Source organism: Neophocaena asiaeorientalis, unplaced genomic scaffold (genome assembly GCF_003031525.2).
Source record: "Neophocaena asiaeorientalis asiaeorientalis breed wild unplaced genomic scaffold, Neophocaena_asiaeorientalis_V1.1 scaffold240, whole genome shotgun sequence".
Taxonomy (NCBI): Eukaryota; Metazoa; Chordata; class Mammalia; order Artiodactyla; family Phocoenidae; genus Neophocaena; species Neophocaena asiaeorientalis.
The window spans coordinates 5,081,353-5,103,723 of NW_020185331.1; the positions used below are offsets into that span (position 1 = coordinate 5,081,353).

A 22,371-nucleotide genomic window follows, 5' to 3' on the forward strand; every position below is an offset into this window, starting at 1 on the left:
ATCAAGTTTAGACATTTCCAACTTGGTGAATATGTATATGTGTGTTTAGAAATTTCTTATGTTCATTTATAAAAGTGGATTGTATTAGAAGTACGAGTGGAGTCAGGAATGTCTTAGAAGTGAATATGCGTGATTATGATGACTATGAAGAAATAGAAAAGATAGAATAATACATACATCTTAGTCTGTATGTCTCAGTCTGTTTGGGATGCTCTAACCAAAACCAAATGCCAAAGACTGGGTAGCTTATAAACAACAGATTTTTTTTTTTTTTTTCTTTAAACAACAGATATTTATTTCTGGGGGCTGGAAGTTCAAGATCAGGATGTCAGCATGCTCGGGTGAGGGACGTCTTCTGGGTCTCAGACTTCTCATCGTATCCTCACATGGTAGAAGGGCAAGGGAGCACTCTTGGGCCTCTTGTATAAAGGGCATTAATTCCATTCATGAGGAATCTGCCCTCATGACCTAATCACCCACCTTAGGATTTCAACATAGAAGTTTTTTTTTTTTTGTGGCCGCGCCATGTGGCATGTGGGATCTTAGTTCCCCAACCAGGGATCAAACCCGCGCGCCCTGAAGTGGAAGCACAGAGTCTTAACCACTGGGAAGTCGCCAGGGAAATCCCAACCTAGAAGTTTTGAGGGGACACAAACATTCAGACCATAGTACATATAAAGGACCTAGCAATCTATGGTAGCTTGAGTGCTATGGTCATGGTGTAGATTAAGCTTAGTATTTCAGGATGTACTGTTTTAGGTAAGCCCAGAGTACTTCTATGAGATAAGAGGTTAGGGAACTGGAAAAATGAACTATAGCTAACTTTCTTTTCTTCAGAAGGAAAACTGAATTTTCTGGTTGGTTTCAGAGAAAGAGCTCTTGATCTGTCCTTTATTTCCTCTTTCCTCTTGGCCTGATAATGAATTTTTTTTTTTTTAATTTATGTGTTACAGGATGAAGAACGGGATCCTCTGCTGCATAGTTTCAGTCATCTAAAGGAGGTTTTAAACAATGTAACAGGTAAGTGTGATTTATTGCAGGGATGGGCAGACTTTTTCTGTAAAAGACTATATGATAAATATTTTAGGCCTTGCAGGCTGTAGCAACTGTGCAACTACTCAACTCTGCCTTTGTAGCTCAAATGCAGACTCAGGTAATACTTAAATGAATGAGTGATAAATAAAATTTTCTTTTAAAAAATAGGCTGCAAGCCAGCCTTGGCCCACGGGTGTAGTTTGCTCTGGTTTACTTTATTGCTGATCCTTCCTAGAGTTCCTAGTAGAGTGTCCCATTTTAGTGGGGAATCAGCATTCATACAATTATAAACTTCCTTCATTGCTTGAGTTATAAGTAAGTTATTTTTGGCTATTTTTTGGTTTTGTTTTGTTTTGCTTTAACTACTTTCTTTCTCTAACTTATGTATTCTATAAGATAGGAAGTGGGTGGCACAAGTGAAGTTTTTAATACTTGCAGCAAAACCCTTTTCTTACAGAAAATCATTGTTGGTTTTAGGGCCTTAGCTCTCTGTAATGCAGATCTTTTAGTCTTCTCTTGTTCCCAGAATCTTTTGTGTCACACACTCTGCCCCTGTTTTCCTAATCATAATTATGTTACATAATATTCATGTGTTTAGAATTTTCAAAGCCACTTTCATATTTATTACTGTATTGAACTTTCTTTCACTTATTTATTTATTTATTTTTTGTATGGGGAACTTCATTTTTTCTTCTAGTTTCATTGAGATGTAACTGACATACAGCACTGTGTAAGTTTAAGGTGTACGTATGCTTTGACTTACATACATTATGAAATGATTACCACAGTAAGTTTAGTGAACATCTATCATCTCACATAGATTCAAAATTAAAGAAATAGAAAAAAAAATTTTTTTTTCCTTGTGATGTAAAACTCTTAGGATTTACTCTCTTAACAACTTTCGTATATAACATACAGCTGTGTTAATTATATTTATAATGTACATTACATTCCTAGTACTTATTTATCATATAACTGGAAGTTTGTACTTTTTGGCTGCTTTCATCCAGTTCCTCCTTCCCCCACCCCCTGCCTCTGGTAATCACAATCGTGATTTCTTTTTCTGTGAGTTGTTTGTTTTTGAAATAGAATTGACCTATAATACTATATTAGTTCCTGTTATACAACATTGTGATTTGATATTTCTGTACATTTCAAAATGATCACCATGGTAATTCTAGTTACCATACTTTATTGAACTTTTACACAACCCTGTTGGGGAGGCATGTTAGATATTGTCCCCTTTTTATGAATGAAGTTGAAGCCCAGAGATACTTTAAGTGATTTAGCTGGGGTCACAGATCGTAAGAAGCAGGGTGAAAACTCCATCAGAAAAAAAAAAAAAAAAAAACTCCATCAGAGTTTCCGTCAGAATTCAGGCCCCTGATGCCTGGTTTAGTGCCCTGTTCTGCATTGTTTCTGTTCTTACAGTTAGAGGAGAAGGTACACAGGAAGTGCCTTATATTATGTATAAAAACATGCCAAGGGAGGAGGCAAGTCTCAACACTTCAGGTTTTTCAAGGGGGTATATGTAGACCTAAAGGGAAAGCCTCCGAGCCGTGTTCCTCTGTTGACTATAAAGGGCTTTTGCAGTGTATAACCCTGGAATGGTTTTAGCTAGTAACATATCTAAGACCACAAATGAAATAGTTTTTAAAGCTTTTGCAAATTAAATAAATAATAAATGAACAAATAAATTTTTCCTTTCATGAGAAATGTATCAATAGGAGAATATCTGGAGAAAAATTCCTTTTTACTTTCCTAAACATGGGCAGAAGTTATCTAAGGATCCCCTACATGTTTCTTATTTTTTTCTTTTTTTTTTTTGCGTTACGCGGGCCTCTCACTGTTGTGGCCTCTCCCGTTGCACGGCACAGGCTCCGGACGCGCAGGCTCAGCAGCCATGGCTCACTGGCCCAGCTGCTCCGCGGCATGTGGGATCTTCCCGGACCGGGGCACGAACGTGCATCCCCTGCATTGGCAGGCGGACTCTCAACCACTGCGCCACCAGGGAAGCCCCTACATGTTTCTTAAAAGGAGCAAATTCTACTCAGTTAAAAAGTGTTGGCAGTATTAACCAAGAATGATCAAGTAGTATAGAGGTTGTTGTTGTTAGCTGGTTAGCAGGGCTAATGCAACTAGGTGGCATGTTTCCATTTTATGGCCTGTACTGTAAGTGATTTGGCTGCTTTAGAAAGTTGGTGGCTTACACAGATTTTTTTTTTTAATCCAAGTATGGTTGATTTACAGTGTTTTGTTAATTTCTGCTATACAGCGAAGTGACTCAGTTATACGTGTATACATTCTTTTTTATATTCTTTTCCATTATGGTTTATCCCAGGATACTGAATATAGTTCCCTGTGCTATACAGTAGGACCTTGTTGTTCATCCATTTTATATGTAATAGTTTGCATCTACTAACTCCAAACTCCCACTACATCTCTCCCCTCCCCCCACACCCCAAAACCACAAGTCTGTTCTGTGAGTTTCTGTTTCTGCTTCTTAGGTAGGTTAGTCTGTTTCTGTTCTGTTTCTGCTTCTTAGGTAGGTTAATTTGTGTCATATTTTAGACTCCACATACAAATGATATCATATGGTATTTGTCTTTCTCTTTCTGACTTACTTCACTTAGTATGATAATCTCTGGTTGCATTCATGCTGCTGCCAGATCTTTTCAGCTTTTCAGATAAAGCGTACACATCCCAATTAAAAAGAAAATGTAGTGAGTAGATATTTACAACTCTTTTTGGTGGGTCAGAGTTCAGAGTATTGTCTTTCTAAGAGAGTTAAGGGGATTAAACAAGTTAATACATTTGAAAACTTGGCAATTATTTTATAGACAGCTAGGAATTGTTATAAGTGGCTGGGGACACCTTAAAATGGCTGAGGTCAGACTGGAGTAGTCTTGCAGGCTTTTTGGGCACGCTGCAGACCTTGAGGAGCTGAGGTGGTGCTGCTATCCTGACAGAGCCACATTTCCTACTTGCCATCCAATCCATATCCCACACTTGTTTTCTCCATTCTGACATATCCCAAGACTTCAGTTCAGAGACTGTATCTGTGGTGAATAGTGCAGTCCAGGATTTGGAGTCTAGACCATCTAAGAGCTACCAAAGTTGAGTCTGCTGCCTAATTTTCTTACATCTTTGGGTTAGGAATCCAGATTATCTTCAGCTTGAAACTATTAAAACCAGAATGCACTGAGGAGCCAGTTCTGTCAGTGGTACTAGGAACATAGCTGGGTTCCAACAAGGTTGCCAGGCTTTCCCTCAGAGCAAGGAAGAAGGTTGTAGTATTTTCCAGGGACCAACAGCTGTGGCAGATGTTGAAATGGTGCCTGCCAAGGTTGCCCCATTGTTCTTGGGTTTTAGCATATTACCTGCCTGAGAAAATAACAGAGTGGACCCAAAATAGAGCATTTCATAGTCTTCTGATTGGTTCTGACCCCCCACATAGTGCTGGCTTCCAGGAACAGGTTTATGGGTCAACTGCCCCTGTGGTCCTGGACTCTGCAATCCATGACCAATTTCTTGTTTCTTTTACCAAAACAAACAGATTTTTCTGATTGGCAGTGTCAGGAGGACTGCTTTCTTGGAAGCCTGTTAACGGTTGGAGGCTGGGAAAGGGTTTTGAACTTGGAGAGAGAGACTGAAGGGACTGCCTGTGCTATGTGACTGGGAATGTTGTACCACTTAGTTTGGAGGAAGTATGGCAGGAATTCTAAGACTCTATTCAGTTTAACTCATGAAAATGACTTGGGCTTGGTCTCTTTTTACAAAGGCTTTCTATTTGCACTTTTCTAGGTTATTTGTTGGCTGGGTTGGTTAAGAATATTACTAATGGAAATAGGTGGTTCATTGGACATTGTCAGTCAACCTAAATGATTTTGTCTCTTTTCTTGTAAGCAGTCAGAATCTTTTACTGACATAAGCGCTACCTACTCCTCCAGGAACATTATCTGAGCATTGTGAAGGAAATAAGTCCACTGTCCCTAGTAAGTTTAGCAAGTCCATATCAGTTATTCTCACAGATATGTCTCTGGACTACATTTGCAGTCAGTATTTGCCTAAAATTCATGACAACTGGATGCTCTGTAACATCTAGAGTAATAGAATATTCTAATACCAAATCTAAAGAGAGGGTTGCACTTGGAAGGTATGGAGTGCCTAAGAGCAAAGTTTGCATATTGGTACTTTGGATAAAGCCATAGCTCACCACCAGTGAGACTTGACTGCTGCCCCTCATTTGGTCTTTCAGTTCTCTTAGGAATCCTTTAGGAGGTTATTCTGAAAGAGTTAAAGCAGATGTGTGGTTGCCAGGAGCTGGGAGTGGGCATGGGGAGTAACTGCTAATGGTTATAGGGTTTCCTTTTGGGGTGATGAAAATGTTCTGGAATTAGATAATGATGATGGTTGTACAGCTTTGTGAATATACTAAAAACCATTGAAGTGTATACTTTAGAAGGGTGAATTTTATGGCATATGAATTGTATCTTAATTTTTAAAAATAGCAAATGTACACTGGAAAAGTAATGGGATTTGCCAGTTCTTTCTCAAGGCTCAGAGCCATGAAAGGAAGCCTCTGACTATAGTTGCTGCTGTTCTTTGAACCCATTGCCCAGCAAAGGCAGCATAAGGCTCTGTTCAGCCTCCTAGCCCAGTTTGTCCTTTTATGTCTCTCTCATTAACTCAAGAAGCACATGGCTTTTATATTTAAATTTATTCAAGCTGTAATCTTTGACATTTGAGTTAGCTTTTAGTACAGTTTTGCATTTATAGTAATATATATTATGTATTTTCTCTATCCCCAAAGAATCCATTTTAATCTTTTCCGGATGCAAATTTCAGGCTCTCTTGTCCCATCTCCCCTCTCTTGCTCTCTTTCCCCTCCCCCAACGGAGTGTGTTTGATCAGGTGTGGCAGGAATATCCACTGTCAAGCTGCGCCCTTTATATTAGTCAATATTATCCTTCTCCCCCCTTCCCTGTCTGTCTGCCCCTTTGGGCTTTCCCAGTTGATTTATAATTTTGGAATTCTCATCGGAGTCTGTAATACAGTTTGTTCATTATTTAACGAAAACCTGTTTAATGAGCAGAGAGAGGCAATGTAAATGTTAGGCATGTTGCAGTGATGTACCTTTGTGCTTCTCAAAGCGGGTGGGTAGTTAACTCTGTGCTGCCTGCAGGGCTGGGTTGTCCTGGCCTTAGGGGCAGAAGGACCAATGCCTCTCCCTTGCATCTGCCCAAGCCCTACCATGGGCTTAGATTCCAAAGACACATTTCCTTTTATCCTTTTAGAGATCTTGTTGGGGCTCTTGCTTGTTGGAGTTATCTCCAATCTCACAGTTAGACTGGGTGGTAAGATCTGTGGCATGGGATGGGGGATGAAAGGGAAAGTGAAATATTAGGATACTTGATACTGCTCTTGGTTTTAGGTCTGTGGAGAGTAGACAGTTTATTTTTATTTTTTTAGCCGCGCAGCACGGGATGTGAGATCTTAGTTCCCCAACGAGGGATCACACCCGTGCCCCCTGCCATGGAAGCACGGAGTCTTAAACATTGGACTGCCAGGGAAGTCCCCCCAGAGTAGACAGTTTAGAAGAATACTTCTAGCCAGCATTGTCTCTGGTCTTTGATCTCTTTGTTCCCAGATTAGGCAAATCCTTGCAAGCCTTAGTACCCTTCATTCAGTATAACTTCATGGACAAGGCTCTAGTCAGTTGTGATTTGTGGTGTTTGGCTGTGGTCATTTGCCTCCAGATTGAGGCTGCCTTTGTCCTTGGTCTTCAAACTTAGATCATTACAAAGAGATTCTTTTCCAGAAAATTTTTGTTTTAAAGCACAGAGAGAAGAACAGTCTAAAAGTATCACAACCAGAATCTTCTCTTAAGGAATCACCTGTTAATGACTTTAAAGCCTTTAAAGCCCTTTAAGGCCAGGGCTTGAGGAAGACATCTTAGTGGTGTGTGTCCGGGTGGTGGTGGGGGGGAGGGTATCGAGTTTGCCTTTGGAGATATAACCCCTGGCTGGCCTTTTTAATTCTGAGGACCTATGGGGTTTGGGGGTATTTAGCATAAGACTAATATGGTCTTGAGGCTCAGTATAAGCACTGTATTAACTGTGGAACTGTTGTAGCTGCTTGGACCTTTTCTTTGTGAGATTCACCAAGTTTTGGATTTCTTCTGGGTCTAGCTTGTTGAATTGCTTCTAACCAATATTTATTGAATATCTGCTATGTGCTAGACATTTTGCTTAGGCACTTAGGCACTGGATCTGTAATGGTAAACAAACTTCCTGCCCTCGTAACCACTGGTTTTTAAGACTAGCGGCTCTAGCTGACCATTCCAAGGCTAACCTTTGTAGCCTCTACTCTGTGCCATATGGTTCCCTATCAGGTATGGAATAGGTGAGAGTGAATGAGAAAAATCTATTGCCATCTTTTCTTACTCCCACTCTTTCCCTTGCTAACACATAAGCCAAAGAAATGAACAAAAATTTAGCTCATATATTTGCTTATTTGGCTTTCTCATGTAAAGCTGTTCTGGCCAGAGTTTAGGTGTTCCCAAAGACGTTGGTGGGTTTGCATATTGTAACTCTGAGGGATAAGATATTTGAGGGATAGGATATTTCTTTACTGTGCTTACCTGGACAGCAAGATATGGTGTGCTTGAGTTTAAGAGGGAGAAGCAGGTGCCTGGAGAGAGTGGATGTATCAGGAGTTTATTTAAATATAGTTTATCCTGGACAAACACACCTGTAGGGTACTGTCTGTCTCAAGCTTTGTGAATTCAGAATCTGAGCTAGGAGGTTTGAATCCGTGTAACCTCCAGAGGTTTACAGAGAACATTTAAACAGAGTCTGAAAGGCAACCTGGGAGGAACTATGACTTAACACCTGTTTGGCTTAGGCCTCATAGAAATAGCCTTCTAAGTTGAAGCAAAACTCTTCCAGGATGCCTCATACCTCAAGTTAATCTGTTTCAGTTGGAACATGGGAAAGTGTAGTGAAGAGATTTTAGTAGTCACTGTCAGGAAAAAGATTGAGTAAGGGTAATATTTGAAAAAAAAAAATTGCTGTTAGAGTAAGGGTAATATTTGAAAAAAAAATTGGTGTTAGAGCTACCATCTCCCTAGAGTAAGCAATATATCATCATTAATCAGCATGAGAAGCCATGAGAAGAAGGTTGAATGAGTCACTAACTTTTTTTGATTTTGGCCGTGCTGCGGCTTGTGGGGTCTTACTTCCCCAACCAGGGATCGAACCTGGGCCCCTGGCAGTGGAAGCTCAGAGTCCTAACCACTGGATCACCAGGAAATTCCCCGAGTCATTAGTTTTGGCCCACTTGGAAATGAGCTGGTGAATTGTTCAAGGCATAAGTGGAGGCTGAAAGAACCAAGTATGATAAACTTTGGCAGACAAGTTTATGTAATGGGCTGAGTATTAGAAGAGGCAAGGTTGGGCACACTAATATAAGTATCTCTTTCTTGTGCCTTTTTTTTTGGCCACGCCATGCAGCACGTGGGATCTTAGTTCCCTGACCAGGGATTGAACCTGTGCCCCCGCAGTGTAAGTGTGGAGTATTAACCACTGAACTGCCAGGGAAGTCCCTCCTGTGCCCTTTTTGTGTTTCTTGTTGTATAATAAAATACATGACTATATTAGTTTGGAGATTGTTGAGTAGCACATTAGGGTGTGACTTGAATTTGAGTCAGGCTGACTTTGGCAATTTGGAATCTTGGTAGCTTGAGTAGCCTCAGTCTTGCAGGCATTTGAGCACAGTTAGGGAAAATAAAGGTACTGTGATTCTTTTTCCCCTAGGGAATATTCATATCAATAAGATGGCTTCCAGAGGCCTGTATTTTGATGACTTAACTTTGTCATTTCTTTTTACTGGGGCTTTCCCCAAATGATCTGAACCTTCTTCATTTGACACTTCTAAACCAAGAAGTTCTTCTAAACATTTATTTGTCCTCAGGACTATAAAATGAAGACTTTCTTGAGAAGAAGCAGTTCTGTGTAGTCTGGCTTCTTATTGGTCCAGCTCTCCCTTTTTCTCTCACTAGTGCTCAAACACGCTTAGCCGTTAGAACTAGTCTCCTGGCACATTTTCCACTACTTGTATCTGAAAGGAAGTTGTGAAAAAAAGGGCTTTTTTTGGGCTGTGCTGCGCAACTTGTGGGATCTTAGTTCCCCGATCAGGGATTGAACTTGCACCCTTGGCAGTGAAAGTGCAGAGTCCTAACCAGTGGACCGTCAGGGAAGTCCCAAAAAGGGCATTCTTAATAGCTCGGCTCTCAAAATCAGAAGCAAAGAACCTAATTTCTAGTAGAGTTTGGGGGACAGGGTAACAGTGAGGTGTGTGGTGGGTGTCATTGTTGCTGGTATTGCTCTCATTGACATTGTCCTCTTTAGCACAGCCACCTCTCGAGGCCTGAAATTTCTCTCTGGGTATGTGCTCAACTTGCCATGACAGCAGTCAGATGAGTTAAAAGAGGGAAAGCCAGCTGCTGCTTTGTTTTTAACAAGGAAGCAGGCAGAGTCCCTTTCTTCTTTTCCACCCACTCAAACTCAGGGCAAGTGCCAAGAGGGTTTCAGAAGAAGCCAGGTGTTTGAAATTCAGTGTGCAGTTTTGATTAGGAGAGATAGTATAGAGTTATTTGTCTTAGCTTTACCTTCTCTAACCACCTCTCTATGCTCATAGATGCTCAGTTGGTCACCCCAGTTTCTAAAATGATATTGGATATGTTTATGGAACGGGTGAGTGCATTTGTCTTTGTTTCTTTACTTTGGTCTTTGGAAGTCTGAAGGACTTAGATGGACAAGCACTCCTGGCTGCCTGTTGGCTGGCTTCTCAGTGCATGCCTCTTCTGGAACACCAGCCTTCTGTTACCACTGTTACCACTGTAGTTTGAGTTGTGAAGGGCTGCCACATGTGCACATATCACAACTGACCTTTCCTTGTTCCACGCTTGTTGAACAATTACTTGCCCGGTTGTAGAACTCACATTATTGCTTTGGGTTTCTGGCCCAATGTGAAGTGGGGCCGTCCAGGAAGTGGACTGATAGACTGTACATCAGAGGGCAATAAATTGGCATTTGATTTGGTGGAAAGGCAGGGCCAGATGTAGTGTGGGAGCAAAGGTTTTTCTGCAGTCAGCCATGTAGCTTGCTTCCAGGTGTCCTGGAAAGCAGCTTGGGAACTGGAGGCTAAGGGTAGTTGGGGACATTAATTGGTGAGGAAGAGGATCAAAAGGACTTTAATGTTATCTGTGATGGACCCTGAATTGGGAAAGATCATCTAAAAGTAGAGGGACGAAATGAAATTTTCCTGACACTAGTAGGAATTTTTCAACTGATTATTCTTCCTTTTCAAGTAAAGCGAGTTATTAATTGGCAGAAAAATATAAAACTTGGGAGACTCTTGACAAAGGGTTGCAGAATAAGAAAGCCTCATTCCATGTGAGCTTTTTCATGAAGGTTCATTCTTCTCTTTGGGCCACAGGTTAAAGAAAACTGCCTCCATACTGGTAATAAAGTGAGAGCTAAGATAATACTATTTTAAAAATATTTATTTATTTATTTAGGCTGCTCCTGGTCTTAGTTGCAGCATGCGGACTCTTAGTTGTGGCATGAGGACTTCTTAGTTGTAACATGCGAACTCCTAGTTGTGGCATGCATGCAAGATCTAGTTCCCCAACCAGGGATCGAATGCCGGCCCCCTGCACTGGGAGCACGGCGTCTTACCCCCTGGACCACCAAGGAAGTCCCAGAGAGCTAAGATAATATGATGACTACCCTACTGTGGGCTAGAGTGGTATCTTCAGACTACAAGTTGCATTCTATTAATGAATTGTAATATCATCTTAAAGGGTTGCACAGCATTTTTTCCTCAAATTTTAGTATGAAAAATTTCAAACACAGCAAAATTGAAATAATACAACAGTGACCACCTACATCTCACACTTGAGTCAAATTTTTTTTTTTTTTTTTTTTTTTTTTGCGGGACGCGGGCCTCTCACTCCTGTGGCCTCACCCGTTGCGGAGCACAGGCTCTGGACGCACAGGCTCAGCGGCCGTGGCTCACGGGCCCAGCAGCTTCGCGGCATGTGGGATCTTCCCAGACCAGGGCACGAACCCGTGTCCCCTGCGTCGGCAGGCGGACTCTCAACCATTGAGCCACCAGGGAAGCCCTTGAGTCAAAATTATTAATATTTAGTCATAATTTGCTTTATCAATATATATGTGTATATATTTTTCATACACCATTTGAAAATAAGTTGCAGATGTGTTGATATTTCAGCATGCATGCTAAATAAGGACATTCTCCTACATAATCATAGTACCATTGTCACACCTAAGAAACTTAACAGTAATTTACCAATATTAGCTAATATCCAGTCCATGTATTAAAATTTCCTTTTTGTTCCCAAACTGCCTTTTATAGCTATAGCTGGTTTTACAAACCAAAATCCAAGCAGAATTCTCATTTCATTAGGTAGTTATATCTCTTTAGACTTTAAAAATCTAATACAGTTTTCTCCACCCTATTGTTTTTTTCCTTGGCATTGACTTTTTGAAGAGACCAGGCCATTTATCTTTAGAATGTTCTATATTCTGGGTTTGTCTGTGTCCTTATGGTGTTATTTAACTTGTGACTCTATCTCATATATTTCCATTCTAGAAGTTAGGATTAAAAGCTTAATTTGATTCGGGTTAAACATTTTTGGCAAGAGTATTTCATAGATGATACTGTGTGCTTCATATTCTATCACCACAGGAAGCACATACTGTCAAGTTGTCCCACCGTTGGTGGTGGTAAATTTGATTACTTGCTTCTGGTGGTGACTGCCATATCTCCTCACTGTAAAATAAATTTATTTTTCTCTTTGCAATTGGTAGATAATCTGTGAAGTAGTAATTTGGCACCTTGTGAATATCCTGTCTCTAATATCCTTTTACCTAATGATCACCCACTGGTGAATTTTTGCCAGAATCACTTATTTCACTGGGGGCAGGGGGTTTGCAGAATGATGATTTTCTAATTCTGTCATTCTTTCTACATTATTAGCTGGCAGTGTCTAGAATAGCTTTCCTTCACAAACTGGAGGATGAACCACAGTTTCTCCTAAAAAGGCAAGGAAAATGCTTAATTCTTTCCCTTAAATCGCCAATTTTCAGGTAAGGAGTTTGTCTAATAATGACAACTGACGGTGGCAAGTAAGTTTTCCCCCTTTTGGGGGGCCTGTGAATTTTTATTTATTCAATGTTTACAGTTAATTTCATTTATGATTATTTTTGGTGCTCAAGTAATTCCAAATTTGATCAGTGAGAGCCCCTTCAAACTAGTTCCTTTGATATGACCGCTTTGAGCACTTCCTTGCTTTCTGGTACAAACTGTGGTCATTAAAAGGAATAGAATAGAAAGTATCAGTGCATCACACATAATAAGGATAAATATTGTTTGGGGAAACTTTTGTTTTCAGTTAGAGACATGTATGTTCTGGGTTACAGTGCAAACTGTATTTCTTTCTGTAGGTCATGGTAAAAAAAAAACTTTGAAAGCCCTGGTAAAGAGAGACCTATCTTATCTATCTGTTCATTTCTTTATTTACTTAAAGATCTCTTTTCTCCCCCCAGCTTTATTGAGATATAATTGACATATAACATTATGTAAGTTTAAGGTGTACAGCATGATGATTTGAATCACATATATTTTGCAAAATGATTACCACAATAATGTTAGTTAACACATCCATCACCTCACATAATTACAGTTTGTGTGTGTGTGTTAAGAACATTTAAGATCTATTCTCATAGCAACTTTCAAGTATATAATACATTATTTTTAACTGTAGTCACCATGCTGTATATTAGATCCTCAGAACTTATTCATCTTATAACTAGAAGTTTATACCCTTTGACCAACGTCTCCCCATTCCCTACAACACCCAGCCCCTTGGCAACCACAATTCTACTTTCTGTTTATATGAATTTGGTTTTTTTAGATTTCACATGTAAATGAGATGATACATTATTTATCTTCCTCTGTCTGATGTATTAAATTAGCATAAGGTCCTCAAGGTTCATCTATGTTGTTACAAATGACAGGATTTCCTTTTTTTTGTTTATGGCTGAAGCAGTTCTATTTATATGGTCGTTTCTCTCTGGATGAATCAGCTTTTGCAAGGCAGAGGTTAATTTGAGACCATTTGAATCATAACAGTCCTGGAGAATGTTATGATTTCCCCCAAGGAGATAATGATTGTGGATGTAATCGTGACTAACTAGTCACTTTGCACCTTGTACCTTATCTGTTTTATGTGATGTTAAGCTGATTGTTCAGGAAAGGGGGATAGCACATTGTGTTAGACATGGCCTGGCCTGGCCATCCTTTTAGTTCTTTTTTTTTTTTTTAAACCTTTTAGTTCTTTTGGTGGGTCAAGGAGGGAGTAATTTGTGCTGGAAAGACTCCAGAACATCATCTTTTCCAGGAACTTTGCTCTTGGCAGAAATTCATTTATCTACTAAGTCAAGTATTTCTCGAGCACATAATGTGTGCCAGACACTGAATTAGGTATTAAGAACCTAGTTTTCAAGGAGACCAACACAGTTCCTGTTCTCATAAAGTATATGGTCTAGTGGGCTGTTGATTTGAGAAGCTCTGGAATTTGAGTGGACAGCTGGGCACTGGTTTGAAGTCTTCCCAGCTTCCACATGTGACCTCAGGAAATTGTTGTATGCCCTGGTGTGCTGAAAGAGGTTCTAGGGTGGTCAGAAGAACAGCACTTGTGTTTGTCTGCATTATCTATCCCACCCCCACTCTCTCCTCTCGCCTTGGCTACTTGGCAGTAACCATGTGCATGGCAGCTTCATTAGCTGCTTTAGGGCTTTGAATGTCTTGGCTCGATTAGTCCATTTATATTCATCTGTGATTAATCAGTCTGCATCTCAGAGCTGAACTGACTAAAATTGTACCACAGGATAAGATATCAATGGCTGGGGACATCCCTGGTGGCGCAGTGGTTAAGAATCCGCCTGCCAATGCAGGGGACATGGGTTCGAGCTCTGGTCCGGGAAGATCCCACATGCTACGGAGCAGCTAAGCCTGTGCACCACAACTACTGAGCCTGCGCTCTAGAGCCCATGGGCCACAACTACTGAGCCTGAGTGCCGCAACTACTGAGCCCCCGCATGCCATAACTACTGAAGCCCAAGTGCCTAGAACCTGTGCACCGCAACAGGAGAACCACTGCCATGAGAAGCCCACGCACTGCAACGAAGAGTAACCCCAGCTCACCGCAACTAGAGAAAGCCCACGTGCAGCAATGAACCCAACACAGCCAAAAATAAATAAATAAACTTATTAAAAAAAATATCAATGGCTGATTGTCTTCTCTAATAAAAGTCAGCTTCTAGGGCTTCCCTGGTGGCACAGTGGTTGAGAGTCCACCTGCTGATGCAGGGGACACGGGTTCGTGCCCCGGTCCGGGAAGATCCCACATGCCGCAGAGTGGCTAGGCCCGTGAGCCATGGCCGCTGAGCCTGCGCGTCCGGAGCCTGTGCTCTGCAACGGGAGAGGCCACAACAGTGAGAGGCCCGTGTACTGCAAAAAAAAAAAAAAAAAAAATCAGCTTCTAATAAAATTCAGCTCCCAGGCTTGGGGCTTCTAACACAATTGTTAGGATTCTACGGTCTTGGGGCACAAAACGAAGATATTAATAGCTATTTAGCTAACGTGCCAAAAGAATGAGAGGAATTCCCTGGCGGTCCAGTGGTTAGGACTCTGCTTTCACTGCTGAGGGCCCAGGTCGGGGAACCAAGATCCCTCAAGCTTTGTGGTGTGGCCAAAAAAATAAAATAAAAATTCATAACTTAATTGGGCCAACACTGTAAAATAAATAAATAAAAGAATGAGGGGCTTTCCTGGTGGCGCAGTGGTGAAGAATCCGCCTGCCAATGCAAGGGGACACGGGTTCGAGCCCTGGTCCGGGAAGATCCCACATGCCGCAGAGCAACTAAGCCTGTGCGCAACAACTACTGAGCCCGCGAGCGTAGAGCCCATTCTCCGCAACAAGAGAAGCCACTGCAATGAGAAGCCCGCGCACCACAACGAAGAGTAGCCCCCACTCACCACAACTAGAGAAAGCCTGGGCTCAGCAATGAAGACCCAGCACAACCAAAAATAAAGAATGAGCGAAGTCCTTTTCTATAGCTCGAATCGGACAATCCCATTTCAAAAATAACATGAACATTTTTTAGTAGCAACCCATTGTCTTTAGCCCAGCGGCCTCATATGAGGAAAAAGTATCAAAACCCATGTGACTTTGGATAGGATTTAGCTTCAAATTAATAGAACATACCATCATATATTTATCTTGTGAATCCCAGAGAAAAGCACCCTTATTTAGAACTAACCCTTAAGAAACTTGGGTCCTTAGAGAGAATGCCCTTTAGAAATGTCCTTTTTCCTTAGGAAAAAAAAATGTATTCCTAGGATTTTCAAGGGTGGAAAGAGATAGTAAGGCAGTGAAGCAGTTAAACAGTGGTTAAGGGCTTCTCTGGTGGCACAGTGGTTAAGAATCCTCCTGCCAATGCAAGGGGACACAGGTTCGAGCCCTGGTCCAGGAAGATCCCACATGCCGCAGAGCAACTAAGCACACGCGCCACAACTACTGAGCCCGCACACCTAGAGCCCGTGCTCCACAACAAGAGAAGCCACTGCAATGAGAAGCCCGCGCACTGCAACGAAGAGTAGGCCCCACTCGCCACAACTAGAGAAAGCCTGTGCACAGCAATAAAGACCCAATGCAGCCAAAAAAAGAAACCCAAAAAACAGTGGTTAAGATCTTTCTAAAAGAGAAAGTTGGAGAGACTTCCATGATGGCGCAGTGGTTAAGAATCCGCCTGCCAGTGCAGGGGACACAGGTTTGAGCCCTGGTCCGGGAAGATCCCACATGCTGTGGAGCACCTAAGCCTGTGAGCCACAACTACTGAGTCTGCACTCTAGAGCCCATGAGCCACAACTAGTGAGCCCTCATGCCACACCTGCTGAAGCCTGCACGCTCTAGAAACCATGCTCCGCAGCAAGAGAAGCCACCACAATGAGAAGCCTGCACACCACAATGAGAGTAGACCCTGCTCGCTGCAGCTAGAGAAAGCCCATGTGCAGCAACAAAGACCCAACACAGCCAAAAAAGAAAAAAGAAGGTTGGAGTGGCTGTTGGAGTATAAATGTATTCCACAAAAAGACCTGTGACCTATCATTTGCTTGATAGCTTATTATGGTTTTTTAAAATTTATTTTATTTATTTATTTTTGGCTGCATTAGGTCTTCGTTGCTCTGCACGGGCTTTCTCTAGCTGCGGTGAGTGGAGGTTACTCTTCGTTGCGGTGCACGGGCTTCTCATTGCGGTGGCTTCTCATTGTGGAGAATGGGCCTAGGATCGCAGGCTGAGTAATTGTGGCTCGTGGGTTCTAGAGCGCAGGCTCAGTAGTTGTGGCACACGAGCTTAGTTGCTCCGCGGCATGTGGGATCTTCCCGGACCAGGGCTCGAACCCGTGCCCCCTGCATTGGCAGGCGGATTCTTAACCACTGAGCCACCAGGGAAACCCGCTTATTATGTTTGAAGTGCAGTTCTTTCTCCTTTGCCTTTTTTCTGGGATGAGTGTACATCCAAGGTACATCGTTAATACCTACTATAGCCAAATACTTTTTGTGACCAGAGCCCAGTGACTGGCAGAGGATCCTGGTTCCCTCTGGCCCAGGAAGAGAAGTTTTCTTTTGGTTCAGCCCACCTGGAAAGAAGCATTGTGGGGAAAGTAGTCAAGGGAAGTGGATTTCTGTTGCCAGAATCCAAATATGGCTCATTAATCCTCCCAAGTGAGCCCAAGATTAGCATCTTAATCAGTCTCATTTCAGAGGTTTTAAAGACTTATTCTGTTCTCTAGGTTCTTTATAAAGAAGGAAATGAGCAGTGGCTGCATTTGGTAGAACTTTTTGGTATTTAGAGAATGGGAGCTGTTGCCAGGATGCTAAGTGGTCCTAGGTAGGCTACAGTCTCGAGAGTTAGCAAAACTGGGTTGTGTGCATGCAGTAACAGAAGGCAGAGAGCGGGAAATATTTATGTTGGTAATAGTTTTCCTCTGAAAGCTCCAAAGGGAAGGAAAAAGTTGGCTTGCTCCCCTACCATAGACGATTGTATTGTTATCTAGAATGTGAGTCCAGCCCCATTTCCTCCTTACCTAATTGGTGTCAGGACATTTAATCAGGTCAACTGATGGTGAATTCTTTTGAATTTTTATTTTGAAATAATCTCAAACTTACAGAAATGTTGCAAGGATAATACAGAGATCTCCTATATACCCTTCTGCTACTTGTTTTATTATTCTCTTTTTGTACACAGACACATACATATGTATATAAACTTTATTCTAAACCATTTGAGAGTAGATTATATATATCACGACCTTTTATCCCTTAATATTTCAGTGTATGTTTCCTAAGAACAAGGATATTCTCTTACATAATCTTTAGTACAGTTATCAAATTCAAGAAATTTAGCATTGATACAGTACTTTTCATATTCCAATTCTGTCAAGTGTCCCAATAATAAACTTTTTAGTTTTTTCCCTTCAGTCAGGGATCACATATTGCATTTAGTTGTCATGTTTCTTTAGTCTCCTTTAATCTGAAACAGTTCTTCAGCCTTTCTTGGTCTTTTATGACATTGAAATTTTTTATGAATACCAGCCAGTTTTTTTTCTTTCTTTCTTTTCCTTTCTTTTTCTCTCTCCCTCCCTCCCTCCCTCTCTTTTTCTCTTTCTCTCTTTCTTTCTTTCTTTCTTTCGAGAATGTTCCTCATTTGGGTTAGTCTGGTGTTTTCGTCATGATGATTCAGGTTATATGTATCTGGCATGAATCTATACAATCACTACTGATAATAGTGTCCTTCTCAGGATATGATATGTGGAGGTGCCCCTCATTTGTGATATTAATTTTGATCACTTCCTCAAGGTGTTACTTTGTTTCTCCACTGGATAGATACTATTAGCCCCTTGGAACTCATAAGGAGTCTGTGGGGAGACACATTAAGACCTTGTTTTGCTCTTCATTAAACTTTTCCCCCCATGATTTATCATACATTGATGATTTTTGCCTGAACCATTTTCAGATTGCAGCGACAGAAAATTTTGAGTGGTTGCTTAAAATACCTGCTCTTAAAGGACTTGTTCTTAGGTATGGAAAGAAAATGTGAATTTTCTTCTTAGCTTGCTTGTGTTTCTTTCTTTCTAAGAAATACAGTCACATGTCCTGAAGGTCTGTATTTCTTTATGGCTTTGGTGATGCTGTTTTTTAAAAATATCCAGTAACTTGAGGAATTCCCTGGCAGTCTAGTGGTTGGGACTCTGCGCTGTCATGGCCAAGGGCCTGGGTTAGATTCCTGGTCAGGGAACTAAAATCCCATAAGCTGTGTGGCACAGCCAAAAAAAAAAAAAAAATCCAGTTACTTAAAAGAGTTTTGAAAACTGGGAAAAGGTTTATCTCAATGAGGCTTGACTGAGGGTTTGGTGATTTCCTACAATATGGCAACATAACCCAGTGGAATTTGTTCTCCACTCAACCAACAGCATAAATGTTTCTCCTCTAAGCCAGACTGGAAACAGCCATGTGAAGCTGATTCCCTTCTCTTTTTTTCTTTCCCCCTTTTTTTAATAAGTGGGATAGCAATATGAATGCAACATATTTCAACTTTTCTCAAATCTGTTTTAAAAGCCTGGTTGGGCTCATTTAGAACTTCTACTTCAGCTTTTTAAAATGAATAAAGTTTTGAAATGCCCATCAGGAGCTTTAAGAGAGAAAAATGGTTTGAGAAAAGTACTCCCCATTCTTATTTACTATCACCCTTTTCTCTCCTTCGCTCTTTTTTTCACTACATTTTTCCTTTTGCTTCTACTTTCCTTTTATTCCTTTGAAGGATCTGATCAATATTCGTGAATGAGCTTCCCTAAGAAAAGAAAAGGCAGAGAGAGAAAGAGGTATTGCTCTTGAGTCTCAGGTCCTTTGGTGTTACTACAGTGAAGAGTAGGCTGATGATATGACATTACTACTGAAAGCCTTACTAGCTATCAGTTATGTTTTGTGGAGGAAACCTTGCCCATGATAAATTTAAAAAGAGAGATAAAAGTAGGGAAGGAAAATAAATGGAACTAGAGAGGCAGAAAGTAAGGAAGAATGAACGCAAAGGAGGAGAAGAAAAGAACTTGGAGGGAAGGACCAAGAATACGGGGCTGCTAAATAGGAAAATGGGAATTAGCTCTAACATTTACCTTTACCCAGTCTACTGTTTGGGCTTTCCCCCTTCAGTAGTGTGGGTTGCAAGGTAGGATGAGGTTGGGTTGAATGAAATGGTCCCATCTTTGACTCCTTGGATCCATCCACTCAGAACTGAAGTGCTTACCCTGTAATAGGGTGACTTGATAGCCTGATCCTAGTAGGTTGGGGTGGAAGAGTCTATTAAGTGATGCCTTTTGGAGAGCTAGCATTAACAGTTATTTTTAACCTTCCATTTCAATCCCTTCATTCTTTAGGCTCCTCCACTGGCTACTGTGAGAGCAGTCAAAATTAGCAACTATACAAAATGAAGTACGTCTTGTCTCCCCAGTCACTTCCAAAATAAACAGGGAGTAATACTGTCCGTATTTTGTCTCACTTTACTCTGAAGGCTACCAATAGAGGAAGCATGGATTAGTGTGTAGTGATTTCTAGGCTCTGCCCTCTGGACAGATTCCCCTCTGAGTGTTGTGGCTGAGTGACAGGACCATGTGGCAGGAGTGCAGCTGGAAGTATATCATCGGCAGATTTGGGTTGGGTAAATATAGCAGGAGCAGGATGTCAGTGTGGGAGATGGATTGTTCTGGGAAAGGAAGTGTTGTCTTTCGTCTGAGAAACAATTTCCTGCACTTCTGGGACTCTTGGTTTCTTCTTTTTTTTTTTTTTTTCAGGGCAGAACAGGAGTTGGCAGGAGTTGGGTACACTTGCTGTATTCTATCTCTGGGTGTCTGTCTGTTCCTATATTTGAAGTTGGGAATAGAAATTAGATCTGTTTGAGCAGTTAGGAAATGGACCCAATAAACAGCCATACCCTTGCCTTACAGTTCACTTTTTGTAGTCTTAAATTAAAGCACATACCTGGATAGAGCCTCTTTTTAAAAAGTAACCGTTTTTTTTAGTAAAACAGACAAGTTGAAAGACAAATATAATTATACAACGAAAATCAACTCTATTGAAAGTCAGACATGAGGCACCAGCTGGCAGGAAACAGCTGGGATGTTTCTGGGGGCTAGACTCTTCCACACCGGAACTTAACTCTTTAAGCTATCTCCGTTATCTGAGCTGCTTAAGATGGCTGCCCACCTACCAACAATCTCTATGAAAGACTAAATCTACTAAGTTATATGATATTTTACAATTGACTAGAACTTTACAGTTTGTGAAATGCTTTTGCATATTTTTAAAACTTTTTTTTTTTGGCTGCGTTGGGTCTTCATTGCTGCGTGCGGACTTTCTCTAGTTGCAGCGAGCGGGAGCTACTCTTCGTTGCGGTGCACAGGCTTCTCATTGTGGTGGCTTCTCTTATTGCAGAGCACAGGCTCTAGGTTCACGGGCTTCAGTAGTTGCAGCACGCGGGCTCAGTAGTTGTGGCATGTGGGCTCTAGGGTGCAAGGGCTCAGTAGTTGTGGCTCACAGGCTCTAGAGCCCAGGCTCAGTACTTGTGACTCGCGGGCTCTAGAGCACAGGCTCAGTAGTTGTGGCGCACGCGCTTAGTTGACCCGCGGCATGTGGGATCTTCCCAGACCAGGGATCGAACCTGTGTCCCCTGCATTGGCAGGTGGATTCTTAACCACTGTGCCACCAGGGAAGTATCTAAAACTTTTTTAGAAGCCTTTTAATTTAGAATAGATTTAGATCTATGGAAAAGTTGTAAAGAAGTTCCCATATACCCTACACCAAATTTCCCCTGTTATTAACCTCTCACATTAGTATGGTACATTTGTCACAATTAATGAACCAATACTAATATATTAACTGAAGTCCGTACTTCATTCAAATTTCCTTGGTTTTAACCTAATGGTCTTTTTCTGTTCCAGGATCTCATCCAGGATGCCACATTACATTTAGTTGTCATGTCTCCTTAGGCTCCTCTTGACTGTGATAGTCTGCATATATTTTTTTTCATTTACATCTCATAACAACCCACAAAATAGACTGAGCCTTTATTAGTATCCTCCTTTTACAGGTAAAATTCAGGCTCCAGAAAGATTAAGTAACATGTTCAAGGTTACGCAGTTAGTAAAAGCTTCTATTAAAATGTGATTATGATTTGGAAAAAAACAACGACCTAACTATTTATTTGCTTTTTATGTGGATGAGGGCAGAACTATAGCTAACTTTCAGGTGGGCCATTTGTAAAAGAGGATCAAGAGACAGAGGTGAATAAGTATTACTTGTTTCTGGACCTTTCTGTCTTACCTGGATGCAAATTAACATTATTATTTTAATCACAACTCCATGGGAAATGCCCTTTTTCTTTGTGATTCTGCTATGTCTATCAAAGGAGCTGATTCCAGAGAATCCTGGACTGCCTGATGAGTCGACCTTGTTCTCTAGCAGCAGGCTTGCTGCTCGCTGGTCCCTGTTGTTAGACATCCAAGTTCAATAGGAAGGTTCACTGAAAGCATGGCATACACACTAACAGAGCCAGGCTGTTTCTGGTAGTGTGTGGAAGTAACTTTCTGGGAATAAAGCACATGAATTTTTTAGTTCCAGGGTCTAATTGAGCAGGCTGAAGTTCTGGCTTGGGGTTAGGAGAGTCACAGAACTGTAGTGCTGAGAGGTGGTAGAAAAATTAAAAGTTCACCAAGACGTGGCAATTACTGGCTCTGAATGCCTTACTCAGCGGGATAAGGTTGTGGGGGCAGGGAGAGGAGGTAAAGTGTAGTAGTTACTGATGATACTAGATACTATTAAAAGATCATATCATGGTGATAGAAACTATGGGGGTACAAACCATTAGCTCTTAAGGGAGGGAATAGCACCCCTTGCCTAGGGAAGTAGTCATAGGATTGTACCTGTGTATTAAAGGGCATTTTTTTGTTTGTTTGTTTTACCACATTTTCTTTATTAAAAAAATTTTTTTTAACATCTTTATTGGATTATAATTGCTTTACAATGTTGTGTTAGTTTCCACTGTACAACAAAGTGAATCAGCTATATGTATATATCTGTCCCCTCCGTCTTGAGCCTCCCTCCCACCTTCCCCATCTCACCCCTCTAGGT

At 41.2% G+C, this 22,371-nt stretch overlaps 1 protein-coding gene across 7 annotated transcripts in view; it reads left to right on the forward strand.

The window, feature by feature from the left end:
* Positions 1-22,371, forward strand: part of GBF1 (golgi brefeldin A resistant guanine nucleotide exchange factor 1) — a 122,634-nt gene that overhangs the window by 15,475 nt on the left and 84,788 nt on the right. For 6 of the 7 annotated variants that reach the window (XM_024734900.1, XM_024734906.1, XM_024734902.1 and 3 more), the window contains exon 3: positions 954-1,020. In XM_024734900.1, coding sequence (XP_024590668.1) covers positions 954-1,020 — 67 coding nt within the window. Of the gene's footprint in view, positions 1-953; positions 1,021-22,371 lie in introns of those variants that run through there. The other variant, XM_024734907.1, reaches the window with a different exon arrangement.